General features: G+C 51.5%; 1 protein-coding gene across 1 annotated transcript in view; it reads left to right on the plus strand.

Annotated features, from left to right (window-relative positions):
* The window catches only part of ZZEF1 (zinc finger ZZ-type and EF-hand domain containing 1), a 1,627,273-nt gene that overhangs the window by 1,422,568 nt on the left and 190,734 nt on the right, over positions 1-13,971 (plus strand). The window contains exon 51 of the mRNA XM_078679684.1: positions 758-856. Coding sequence (XP_078535810.1) covers positions 758-856 — 99 coding nt within the window. The remainder of the gene's footprint in view (positions 1-757; positions 857-13,971) is intronic.

Below are 13,971 nucleotides of genomic sequence, written 5' to 3' on the forward strand. Positions count from 1 at the left end.
CATGAAACGCTGGTAGAAAGCATCATGCTATCACATTAAGCTCTAAATATAAAGGCAACACTTAAGTAGTAATTAAGTGAAAAGAAATACACTGGGCACTGAAGGGAAACTACCTTGTGTGTGGATGTGCTTATTGTGAAAGAGCAAAATGCAGTCACTCAAAGTGAAGTTATCCAGTGGCTAAAGTAGTCTGGCTCACCGCCAGATGTATGCTGTAGTGGTTGGATCCAATATGTGAATGACACAACAACATACCAATGGATGAAGAGAAAGCCCTTTAAGTAAGCATGTTATACATATACATTATATATTGAATTTTTCGAAAATCACAAGGTCTTGACTAATACTAGACCTACCTTAAATCTAGTTGATTGGACTTTTGGAACACCTGTGGGGGGAAGGAAGAATGTTTTCAGAAGAAAACCATTACTGACGATAAGTAAAACAAATTTAATTTTGTGTTTCTTGTGTCTCACCCATTCTAATGAGCTATCCAAGAAGAAAATCATTGCATGTGTAATGGAGACAGCAATATATGTTTTCCCTTCACTGTATATATTCACAATTTGAAGTTAGTAGTGCATGGTGTGACTATTATGCAAATGCAGTAGTGGACTGCAGTGCAATATTCATATGAGGGTTGTGATTTTGTACTTTCTCCAGTTACTTTCATTCTGAAAATATAAAATGTTTTAATTATGAATTATTTGTCATTCTGTATCCAATTTTAATATTTTTTGTCATGTAATTGATACAGGTGACACGTTGTATTATCGCTTTACTTCCGATATCAGCAACACTGAATGGGGATACAAGTTTACTGTGACTGCTGGTCATCGGGGAAGGTTTCAGACAGGCATGTACCCTTCCAATATGCCTTTAAACATATTTCTGATATTTCAGTCTATAATTGTATCAGTGGAAGAAATTTGAATATCAAGTTAAAAAGCGCAGTATGTAATATATATACGACTTATGAAAAAATGCACCTGGATAGTAGTTTCCTGTAGCTGCTCAGCTCTACGTAAACTTGAATCTTAACAGTCAAGGATGCTACCTGATCCTACTTTAGAAATGTGCATGGTACCCTAACAACCTGCTTAACATGTATAATTATTAAGTATTACGTAGAACAGCACGTCCTAGTTTCATTGTTTCTTAATGAAACTTCAGAAAAGTACTGAAGTTCGATGATTTTTTCAAGGAAAGTGTGTTGTGCTGCTATTATTGCATAAGTAACACAATGTGCTAGATAACCTTTCTGGATGGAACCTTGAATTATGTAGTTCAGATAAAGTACTTTACTATATCCTTTCTTATGAATGCTGTCCCAGATTTTTCCTTGCTATAAAATAAGTTCAGAGTTGGTGATTTTTTACTAATATGCTCAGTGCACAAAATAGCAGAGATGTAAGGTTTCGTACACATTTAGTTCATCTTCTAAAATCATGTGTTGCAGGAAGCCTTTATGTAACATGCAGCAAGATTCAGTAATTGTGTTCTTATCTTTTACTTTTACTTTACTTGTTCTTGACAGCTCACAGAACGGTTTCCTACCAAGTCGGCCCTGTTAGCTGTGGTAGAGCATCTCAAGTCTGCGCTAGATGTTGGCAGCACGTCTGCCTTGGTGCTGCTGGATCTAAGCGCGGCATTTGACACAGTCTCACATGAAATCCTGCTCCTCCGGCTGGAGGAGATAGGAATTGGAAATACTGCATTTGCTTGGCTCTCCTCCTTCTTTTCTGATTAGACTTTTCAAGTGACATCCCCCCTTTTTCCTCTCATGTCCATCCGCTTCGTTGTGGGGTCCCCCAGGGCTCCGCACTGAGCCCTACGCTCTTTAACATTTATATGAGCCCCCTGGCCACGATGGCCAAGGCAAGAGGAATTTCCCTGGTGTCATACACCGATGACTCACAGCTGGTGATCGCTCTATCCAAAAATCCCACTCAGGACAAACAAAAATTCAGAGAAGATATCTCTGCCATTGTAGAATGGGTGTCAGCCAATTGTTTGCAATTGAACTCCACCAAATCTGAAATCCTTCAGGTTGGCAGAGACTCATCTATGGACCAATAAATGGTGGCATTCGGCACTGGGTAGCCCCTCTGACCCTAAGCCCATGGTAAAAAACTTGGGCTTCATACTGGATAAAGATCTGAATCTTGGAATATATGCTAAATCAGTGGCTGGGAAATGCTTTGGTACACTGCGTGACTTGAGACCAATTCTGGGATTTTTTTATGCCAAAACACGCCAGTTGATTTTCCAAGCTTCTATCCTGGCCCGCCTGGACTACCCCAATGTGTTCTTCCTCGGTTCCAATAAGTCAGTGATTAAGAGATTGCAGCGGGTCCAGAATGCGGCAGCACGCGCCATTTTTGCCCTCCCGCATTTCAGCCATGCCTCTAACCTTCTCCATCGTCTTCACTGGCTGCCTATCGAACAGGGGGTTAGTTTTAAGACGCTCTGTACCACGCACAAGATGCTGACAGGAATAGCCCCAGACATTCTTAATGATCTGTGCACCTTGTACACTTCATCGCGCGCGCTGCTGTCGGCATAACAGTGCCGTCCTTGCACTCCTCGTATACGTAAAGCAAGATCTGGCGGCTGATCTTTTAGACGATTGCCACCCGCTCTTTGGAACTCTCTTCCTCTTCACATTTGCGCCGATCCGGACCACATGATCTTTAGACGTCATGTGAAAACCTGCTCTTTTCTCAGATCTAACTCCTTACCTAACATCTGTTCTCGCTCTCCACATTGTCTTGCTCCAGCGCTGGGACACCTTGTTGCAGAGGCAGCCATGCGCTCTATAAGTAGTTTAATCTAATCTAATCTTACTTGCACAGCATGCTGTTCATTTACAAAGCCATCAACACCAGCAGCCCCGTTTATCTTGCAGGCATGCTCACTATCCTAGAAGTTCTCAGCACACCCCAGCTACTACATGATCAGACTGCTGACTAAAGAGTGATATAGTGAAATAAATAAGGAAGCAGGCCTTTACAAACTATACTCCCAGGATAAGGAGCTCTGGGGCATATGTATCAAAGGATACATTTGCGATTCTCAAACAGCGATTTTTAGAGAATTGCTATTTGAGAATCGCAAAGCACTATGTATGTAGGATTTGCAAATAATTTTGTGAATCCTACATATTCCTTAATTGCGAATCGCAAGGAATACCTCCCCATGCATTCCTAGGGGCCTAGAGGCCCATTGGATTGAAAGGGAAGACATTCTCAATTTGCGATTCTTAATTAGAGAATCGCAAATTGAGAATGCAATTTCAAGGGTGCCATGATGTAAAAAAGGACACCCTGTTGCACCCCTGAAATGTGCATGTGTGGCACACATACATGTCCAAAGGGCATGTATGTGCGCTACATGGTACTTTAAAAAATGCAAATAAGTGCATTTTTCAAAGAAATCGCAAATTACTAGCAACTTGAAGTTGGTGGTAATTTGCGATTTCTTAAGGAGAAATCGTACAACTTGGGTGCTTTTTACATCGCTTTTAAGGAATCGCAATTTGCGATCAATTAAATGCTTTTGCAAAATAAGGGGCCAGATGTATCAAAGGGTTTTACCCATTCTGTGTCTATGGGAAAATGTGTTCCTACATATGGCCTATGGAATCGCAAATTTTGCGATTCCCTATTTTGCGAGGGCCTTTTGAGATGATACATCCCAAAAGGCTTTTTCCCTGTTCGCAAACGGTCCGATTCTGAGAATTGGCCTGTTTGCGAACGAGAAATGGGCTTCATACATATGCCCCTTTATCCCTGTATCCATAAGGACGGCCCCAACACTGCTCACATTTAGGAAAGAGTTGAAGACTCTTGAAGAACACTACATCACAATGCATTAACTGTCCTCAAGCCAGCTGCCTCTCCTAACACTTGCTGACTTTATGCTTGTCTTTGAACCTGTACAGCGCTCCTCTGCCTTTTGGCTGTTGCTATAGAAATACTTCATACATGCGCACCCATGATCATTCATGCACTGCACATTCTTATCTGGACACCATCACTCCGAAACCAAAAACCCTCAGTCATCCATTGCACACTTCTAGCAACCCTTTTCATGTGCTATTTCAAGTTATTCAATCAATCAATCGGAATTTATAAACCACTGCTAAATACCCGTTAGGTATCCAGGTGCTTGCAGGTACCGGAGGCTTATTCGAAGAGCCAAGTCATGAGGGCAATTCGGAATTCCAGAGGTGAAATGATGGTCCGGTGGTGCGTGGGTCAGGCTGTTCCAAGTCTCTGCTGTGTTTTGGGAAAAAGAGTGTCCTCCAATTCTGCTTCGGCAGATGCGAGGAGTATGGGCAAGTGAAAGGGAGGCAGAGCATAGTCTTTTTGATAGTTGGTGGAAGTTCAGACGGTGGTTAATGTATGCAGGTCCTTGGTTATGTAAAGCCTTGTGTGCGTGGGTCAGCAGCTTGAATTGGCATAACTTCTGTACGAGGAGCCAGTGGAATTGCTTGAGGTGGGGTGTGATATAAGTTAATCGGGGAAGACCGAGGATGAGTCTGGCTGCAGCGTTCTGTATGGTGTAAAGTCTCTGTAGGAGGTGTGCGGGGATTCTTATTTAGAGGGCGTTTCTATAGTCAAGTTGGCTGGTGATGAGGCCCTGTGTCACGGTGCGTCTCATGTTTAGGGGTAGCCACTTGAAAATCTTGCATATCTGAAAGAGACACGTTAGTATTAGATTCCTTACCTTAGAATATCCCCAGGCGTCAGACTGGATCCGGAAATTTTTGCGTAGCAGTACTCTTGCGCGTCGGTAGGCGTCGTCTGCGGCTCCGCGTCCGTCGTCAGCGTCGTGGGCGCCGTGATGGCGTCGTCGGAGTACTTAGACGCCGCCTCCGCGTGCTGACGTCAGTTCTTCTTTTTTCCGCGCCAGCTAGCGCAGATCTGGAAAAAGCAGTAACCCTAGTCAATTTTTGACTAACTTTTTGATCCTTTTTGATTGCTATTTCGAAGTCTCTCGACTCCGAAACGGTGCCGCTAGGGATGCCCGGCTTCAAGCATTGTGACGATTGCGACCGGCTGATGTCGGTCACGGATCCTCACCGTGTGTGTCGACGACAAGGCCTGCTCCGACTGCCGGGCCCTCTCTTCGAAAGCCAGGCGGGAGCGGTCCCGTAGGCGCCTCGAACTCCGGCAGTCGGTCCCGCGCCGTGAGAGGTCCCGATCCCATGGGAGGTCGAGGGACAGGTCACGGGCTCTGAGCCACCACAGCTCCGAGAGTAGGCCGCACTCCTCCGGGTCGAAGTCGTCGTCAGGTAAGAGGCACAAGAAGTCCAAGCGGCGTCATCGCTCCTCGGACTCCCCCCGACGCTCGCACGATGCGGCCGGGGGTTCGGGTGACACCACCCACGCGGCTCCGTCGGAGTCACGGGCGCCGCGTCCAGCTCCACACCATCCGGTCCCTGGGCTGAACGCGTCGCCGGAGTAGATCGAGCGCTTCCTCATGGCCATGAGGAACCTCTCTCCTCCGACGGGCTCCGCGGCGCCTCCGGGCCCAGCGGACCCGTCTGGGAGCCCTAGCGGGTCGGCGGCTCCGGCCCCGACGCCGTCGGGTGCTTTGGCGCCGCCGACGCCTTTGGGCCCGGCGCCGCAGGTCCCCGTTATCCCGACGCCGCCGGTGCCTTCGGGCCTGGCGCCGAGTGGCCCAGTTGTTCCGACGCCACCGGCGCCTTCGGGCCCGGCGCCGCAGGACGCCGCTGGTCCTCCTTCGGGATCTGGTTCGTCGCCGGTGGATCTGACGACCTCCCCGGCGTCGGACCCTCAGGTGTCGCCTCCGGCGCCGTCCTCGGGCGGCGCCGGCCCCGGTCCTACCTCTGTTTCTGTTCGGCCGTCGGGACGGCCCCGCTGGGCGCCGCTCCAGACGCCGTTAGGTGAATTTCACTTTTATGAACAGGCCCCATTGGTTGAGGACCCTGAATTTCAGGAGATGGGTGAGGAAGAGGACTGGGAGGGGTCTGAGGACCCTCTGACCAGGGAGTATCAGTCTCATGAGGACTGGGCAGGAGACCTTGGGGAGGCCAGTGGCCTGGACACCTCTCCAGACACTGGTTTTGTCTCCCCTCCTACCGTGGCTTCGGAGGAGGGGGCAACCTACAGTGTGGTGCTGATGAGGGCTGCCAAGGCCTTGGGCCTTGAGCTCCCCGTCGCGGCCGTGAGGACTAACCTCCTCACTGAGGTCCTTAAACCGCAGTCAAGCTCCACCGAGCCTCTGCTGCCCTTTAATGAGGCCTTGACCGACGTTCTTCTGGGCACTTGGTCCAAGCCCGCTACGGGTTCGCCCGTAGATAGGAACGTGGCCAGGCGCCACCGCCCAGCCCCGGGCGACCCATTTTTCCTGTCCTCCCACCCTACCCCCGAGAGCCTGGTCATCCAGGCCTCCAATTCCCAGACCGCATTCCCGTCGGCCCCGCCTGATCGGGAATCCAAGAGGTATGACCAGTATGGGAAGAAGATCTTCTCATCCCATAGTCTAGGCCTGCGGTCTTCCAACACCGCCTGCCTCTTGGGACGTTACACCCACTCTGTGTGGGATAAGGTCGCGGAAGTGCTGCCAGAGTGTCCGTTGGAGGTACGGGCCAAACTCGGCCAAGCCCTTGTGGAGGGCCGGGATGCAGCCAAGTATTCCATCCGGTGTGGGCTGGATACCACTGACTCGCTGGGTAGAGCGATGGCGACGACGGTGGCGGTCAGACGCCACGCCTGGCTGAGGTCCGCCAACTTCTCGGCAGATGTCCAGAGCACGCTCATGGACATGCCGTTCGATGGCCGTCGCCTCTTTGGCGACAAGGCAGACCATGCGCTTGAGCGCTTTAAGGATTCCAGGGCTACGGCCAAGTCCTTGGGCCTCTCGGGCCAGCGCCAGCAATCGGCTGCCTTTCACTCCTTTTGTGGCCACGGAAGGGGTGCGCCCACACGCGCCGCCAGCCACGCACCGCAGGGCAATACCCAACGCGGTGGCGGCCGTGGGAACCGCCGTCCGGGCGGTCGGGGGCAGCGGCGAGGTCAGTCCACACCTTCCCCCGCAGCATCCGCCTCGAAACCCTCCTAGTCCGTGCTTTCAGGCCCATGTGACGCCAGTGGGGGGCAGGGTTCGCCATCACCACCTCCACTGGCGCACTGTCACATCGGACAGGTGGGTGCTGCAAATCGTCCGAAGGGGCTACTCCCTCCCCTTCGAGGCGACTCCTCCAGCCATGCCACCGCAGAACCACCGTGTATCGGGGGATCATTTGCGACTTCTGCAGGAGGAAGTTACGGCCCTCTTGGCCAAGGGGGCCATCGAGCGCATTCCTGGGCCAGAAGTAGGGTGTGGTTGCTACTCCAACTACTTTCTGGTACCCAAGAAGGGCAAAGGGGGCCTACGCCCTATCTTGGACCTGAGAACGTCATCGGCTTCCTCCGGAAGGAGAAGTTCAAAATGCTGACTCTGGCTCAGGTTCTGGCTGCCCTGGACCCAGGAGACTGGATGGTAGCGTTGGACTTGCAGGACGCTTACTTTCATATCCCCGTCCTGCCTGCCCACCGGCGCTACCTGCGGTTCATGGTGGGCCACGAGCACTTTCAGTTTACCGTGCTCCCCATCGGCCTTACCAGCGCCCCACGGGTGTTCACAAAGGTGATGGCGTTGGTCGCAGCTCATCTGCGCAGGTTAGGGGTTTCAGTCTTCCCCTACCTCGACGACTGGCTGTTGAAGGCGGGCTCGCCCCAGACAGTCGTCAGCCACCTCCAGACGACGGCGGACCTCCTGCACCAACTGGGGTTCTCCATCAATGTGCCGAAGTCACACCTGTGCCCCTCTCAGAAGCTCCTCTTCATCGGAGCGGTTCTGGACTCGGCGCGGTTTCGGGTTTATCTGCCCGAACAGCGGGTCCGGGATATTCAGGCTCTGATTCCCATCTTTCAGGCGTTATCCCGGGTTTCGGTCAGGTTGACGCTGCGGCTCCTGGGGCTGATGGCCTCCTGCATCCTGCTGGTGCATCACGCCAGGTGGCGGATGCGGGCTCTGCAGTGGGACCTGAAGTTTCAGTGGGCCCAGCATCAGGGTAATCTATCCGACCACGTCCTAATCTCGGAGGGCACTGCGAGACAGCTGCAGTGGTGGCTTACGGACCGCGATTGGGTCAGCGGCAGGTCCCTCTCCCTTCCCCAACCGGAGCACGTAGTTGTGACGGACGCGTCCCTCCAGGGATGGGGAGGCCACATGGGAGAGGCGGAGATCAGAGGCCTCTGGTCTCCGGCGGAGACCCGACTCCACATCAACCTGTTGGAGCTCAGGGCGATTCGTCTAGCGCTGAAGGCATTCCTCCCCTCTGTCCGGGGGAGTGTAGTGCAGGTGTTCACGGACAACACCACCGCCATGTGGTACTGCAACAAACAAGGCGGGGTGGGGTTGTGGATCCTTTGTCAAGAGGCTCTTCGCCTTTGGCAATGGCTGGAACGCCAGGGCGTGACCCTGGTGGCTCAACACCTGGCGGGTTCTCTGAACGCCAGGGCGGACGAGCTCAGCCGTCGGTGCATGATGGATCACGAATGGCGTCTGAACTCGGACGTGGCGCAAGGCCTCTTTCAGCGATGGGGAGAGCCTTGGTTAGATCTATTCGCCACCGAAGAGAACGCGCAATGTCATCAGTTCTGCGCGTTGGAATTTCCAAGGCGGCACTCGCTCGGAGACGCTTTTCGACGCGAGTGGAGTTGCGGTCTGTTGTACGCCTTTCCGCCTATACCACTTCTGCCCAGAGTGCTGAAGAAGATCAAGCGCGACCGGGCCCAAGTCATCCTTGTGGCTCCGGACTGGGCGAGAAGGTACTGGTATCCAGAGCTACTCAGTATGTCAGTCGATCCCCCGGTTCGTCTGCCTCTTCAGGAGGACCTTCTGTCGCAGCAGCAGGGGACAGTCCTCCACCCGAACCTGTCCAGTCTCCACCTCCATGCTTGGAGATTGAGCGGCGACAGTTGAGGCCATTTGACTTGCCTCCTGAAGTTTGTAACATCATTCTGGCAGCCAGGCGTCCCTCCACAAAGTCGGTATACGCCTGCAGGTGGAACAAATTTGTGGCATGGTGCACAGCATAGGCTGTGGATCCCCTCAATGCCCCTCTTTCTGAGGTCCTTCTCTTCCTTCTTTCTCTTGCCCAGCAGGGCTCTGCTCTGGGCACTATCAAGGGCTACCTTTCTGCCCTTTCAGCCTTTCTCAGGCTGCCTGATCAATCTTCTTTGTTTAAGTCCCCCATTGTTAACAGATTTCTTAAGGGCATCACGCACACGTTTCCTCCTGTTCCGTTTGTGATGCCTCAGTGGGACTTGAACCTGGTTCTTACATTTCTGATGTGCGCTCCCTTTGAGCCACTTCACAACTGTCCTCTTCGCCTTCTTACTCTGAAGACTGCTTTCCTGGTTGCCATCACCTCTGCCAAGAGAGTGAGTGAGCTCCAGGCCCTTTCTTGTACTCCACCTTTCCTTTCTGTCCATCCGGACAAAGTGGTGCTGGTTACCAAACCTTCTTTCCTGCCCAAGGTTGTCACGGCCTTCCACATCGGGCAGTCTATCACCTTGCCAACACTTCTTCCCGCCACCGCATCCCTCTAAAGAGGAAGAGTGGCTCCACCGTCTGGACCCAAAACGTGCGCTCTCATTCTACTTGGATCGCACACGCCAGTTCTGGGTGGATGACCAACTCTTTGTTGGTTACGTGGGCGCGAAGAAGGGGAAAGTGGTGCACAAGAGGACCATCTCTCGGTGGATCATCCTGTGTATCCAGGCATGCTACTCCTTGGCTAGGAGGGAGCCCCCGGTTGGACTGCGGGCTCATTCTACCCGAGCGACGGCGGCTACCACTGCTCTGGGCAGGGGTGTGCCCTTACATGACATCTGTCAGGCAGCTACGCGGGCATCGCTGCACACGTTTGCAAAGCACTACTGCCTGGACAGCCAAGTCCGGAGGGATGGCTTCTTTGGCCGTTCCGTCCTCCAGGACTTTCTGGTGTGATTATTGGTTCGCAGACCCACCACCGGGGTTGGTATTGCTGGGGTATCTATTCTAAGGTAAGGAATCTAATACTAACGTGTCTCTTTCAGATGCACAAGTTACTACTTGTGTAACGATATATCTGTAAGAGACATTAGTTAGTATTAGATTCCTTACCGACCCGCCCATCCTCCCCGTTCTGCGAACCAATATCTAGGGTTAGGGTTGTCCACTTTCATGGCCCTTGTTTCAATGGCACCTGTGTTGGTTTTTTAACATGGCTCTGCGTTTCTGGCGCGGAAAAGCTGTGTCTTAGAACTGACGTCAGCACGCGGAGGCGGCGTCTAAGTACTCCGACGACGTCATCACGACGCCGACGACGGACGCGGAGCCGCAGGCAACGCCTACCGACGCGCAAGGGTACTGCTACGCAAAAAATTCCGGATCCAGTCTGACGCCTGGGGATATTCTAAGGTAAGGAATCTAATACTAACTAATGTCTCTTACAGATATATCGTTACACAAGTAGTAACTTGGGCATCATGCACAGAGTAAGGAAGCAGGCGGAGGACAAGGCGTTGATCTGTGATTTTATGGTGAGCTTTTTGTCAATGATCATTCCGAAGTTTCTGACTTGGTCAGAGGGAGTGGGTGCAGGTCCTAGGTCTGATGGCCACCAAGAGTTATTCCATGTGTTGCTGCTGTTGGCAAAAATCAGTACTTTCATCATGTCTGTGTTCATCTGCAGGCAGTTGTTCTTCATCCAGTCGTCTACGTTTGTCATGCATCTGTGGAAGTTAGTTCTGGTGGTGGTGGGGTCGTCCGTGAGTGAGAGATGTGTTGGGTGTCATATGAGTAGGAAATTGTTGAGATCATTGGATCTGACAATGTTGGCCAGTGGGGCCATATATACGTTGAAGAGTGTGGGGCTGAGTGATGAGCCCTAGGGGACACTGTATGTGATCTCCTTGGGTTCAGGGGTGAGAGGTGGAAGGTGGAATCTCTGGGTTCTTCTGGTGAGGAAAGAGGTGATCTATCTGAGTGCGTCCAGTTAGATGCTAATGTGGTGGAGTCTTTTGATCAGCATAAGGTATAATACAGTGTTGAAGGCTGCTGAGAGGTCAAGGAGGATCAAAGCTGCTATTTCTCCTCGGTAGAGGAGGGTTTGAATGTAGTTGGTGGCTGTGAGCAGGGCAGTGTCGGTGCTGTGATTACTTCGGAAGCCAGATTTTGAGGTGTTGAGTAGATGGCTTTGTTCCATGTGTTTCATGAGTTGATTTTTGATGATCTTTTATAGAACTTTCACTGGGAATGGGAACAGAGAGATTTGTTGGTAGTTTTTGTGTTCACAGGCGACAGAGTAATGTTGCAGTGGGTATTAGCGGTGTTGAGTAGGGTGGTGAGTTCCCGGCCAATCCTTTAGTTCCCAAGGTTGAAGATGTGATGATGGCATGGGTCTGTAGGAGCTCTTGAGTTCATGGGGGAAGTGGTGTCCTGGGTGGAGAGAATGTTCCAGGTGGTCAGTCTGTGGTTCGTGGTGGTTAAGGTGGTGGCGTATCTATCGAGGAAGTCCAAAGATGTGGGTTTGGGTTTGAAGTTCCTGTATATGGTTGCAATCTTGTGGTGGAAAAAGTGGGCAAGGTTTTTGCACAGCTCCTGTGAGGGTATGATAATGTTTTCGCTGGCAGTGGATTGCAGAATTCTTTAACAATGTTGAAAAGTTCCTTGGTCTTTTTGGCACTGGTTTCGATGCGTGCATTAAGGGTTGTCTTCTTTGCTTTCCTCAGCAGGCAGTGGTATAGGTTGAGAGAGGTCTTGAAGACTGCCCTGTTGGAGGTGTCCTTCCTGGTGTGCCACCTCCTCCAACTGTTTGCTGTTCCGTTTCGCTGTTATGAGTTCTTGGGTGTACCCGCTTGTCTTTTTGGAGGATTTTCTATGGATATTGCACTTGATGGGGACAATTCTGTCTGCATAATTGGTGATCCAGGCGTTGATGTTTTTCACTCCTTGTTCGAGGCTGGTGGCAGTAGCAGAGTTGGAGGCGTCGAGAGCGTTTGCCTAGCTGGTCCCTGAGATTTCGTTCCACCTCCCTTGAGGGACGTTGGTCATCTTAGAGGGTGGCGATGCGGGGCCTGGAGGTACTCAAGTGGACAATGGAGTGATCTGTCCATCTGAGTTGTGTGACATGGCTGTATTTGACGTGGTTGCTGGAGGTGGAAATTGGGTCCAGCATGTGTCCTGAGGGGTGTGTAGGTTCGTGCACGATGTGGGTCAATCTGTGGATGCTTAAATTGTCGAGGAGGTGTGAAGTGTTTTTATTGTTGGGGTCATCATTGGGAAAATTTAGGTCGCTAAGGAAGATGTAGTCCTTGGAGTCTAAGACTAGGGGCGCAATGAAGTCTGCGATGGTGTTGCAAAAACTTGAGCGCTGGCCTGAGGGTTGGCATGCGAGGGTGCCTCTGATGGTGGAGAGGTGTTGTGCAGATTCCAGGACAGCTGACTTTGGAGCACAGGGTTCACGGCTCAATCCCTAGCTCCGACGGTAGCTCGACTCAGCACCATGTGACTCTGGGCAATAGCTCACTAAATTTCCGCGATGGACCCCAGCACCTTGAGACCCGTAAGGGTGAGTAGTTTGCGCTTTACAAATACGGATTTACATTTTTTACATTTATATTTGCATGGTTGTCTTGTCCTCCGTGTGGAGCTTAAAGTTGAGGTGTTCCATGGGGGTGGTAGTGGTACACTGTATGGTCTCTTTGTGGATAAGGGCTGTTCCTCCTCCTGTCTTGTTGGTGCAGTCCTGGTGAGTGATTTTATATCTGTGTGGAATCGCTGTGGCAATGTCTGGGGTGGCGATGTGGGGTTGAGCCAGGACTCAGTGAGAAAGACAATGTCGGGTGACGATAAGGTCCCATACTTCATTGGAAGGCTTGCCTAGTGAGCGCGAGTTGGGTTCATGCGAGTTGGTGTTTTTGTTCAGGTGATGTCTGTGGTGTGTTTGGGATGGGGCTGGTCAGTGGGCTGGTGTGATGGCAGTAGGTGCAGGTGAACAGTCCTACCGTGAATCATGGGTCAGCACGGTGGCGGTGTTTGTTGCGTCGTCCAGAGTCTAGGGTGTAGAGCTCGGTGATGGTTTTTCTTCGGGGGCAAAAGAGATAGGGATCATGAGGGCCAGGGGCCGTGGCGCTGGGCGCAGTCCAGGCAAGGACGGGCACAGACGGGCTTGCCGTTGGCGCACCAGCAGTGTGCGGTCACGCATTTTAAGTAGGTCCTGTAGTGGGTGGGGCTTCTGTTGGCGGGAAGAATGGTGATTTGAAAAACCTGGCAGCTGTGGTGTCAGTGGGTCAGTCTAGAACAAGCAGGAACTAGAGTCCACAGGCAAGTGGCAAGCTAGGTTTCCAGGTGTCTACTGATGTGGTCGTGCTGCGACCTGCATTAAGTAGGTCCTGCGGTGGGCAGGGCTGCTGTTGGCGGGAAGAATGGTGAGTGGGAAAGCCCAGTCAGGAAAACCTCAACGGGAAAACCCAGGCAACTTTGTTGTCACTGGATTAGTCTGGAACTTGCTGCATTTGTAATTTTTGCAGGCGATGTTTGTGGTAATATCAGAGACCTCAGCAGTAAAAACAGACCCACAAGATCAAAAAGCAGGCCTACAATCAGCCCAAAAACACAGCCATGCACTCATCTGTGAGACCAGTCCTTTAGGCTGTCTAACTATGTATGAGAGGGTTGGATTTTGTAACAGGCTGCGCTCTTCATTGTTTGGTCCACCCTGCTATCCTGTTCATGTCTATTAAAGATTACCCTGGGCTCTCTTTGGACTGTAGCCCGAAAATCCCCAACACTGTGGGAAGCGCTCTGTTACTGCACCATCGCCCTTGGGGAGGAGGATACAAAGCATTCTTTGCTCTCCTTGACCCTTCATAAAAGAGGGGGTGTATAAAGTGTTACAGCTTCCTG

This window comes from Lissotriton helveticus, chromosome 3_1, assembly GCF_964261635.1.
Source record: "Lissotriton helveticus chromosome 3_1, aLisHel1.1, whole genome shotgun sequence".
NCBI classification, from domain to species: domain Eukaryota; kingdom Metazoa; phylum Chordata; class Amphibia; order Caudata; family Salamandridae; genus Lissotriton; species Lissotriton helveticus.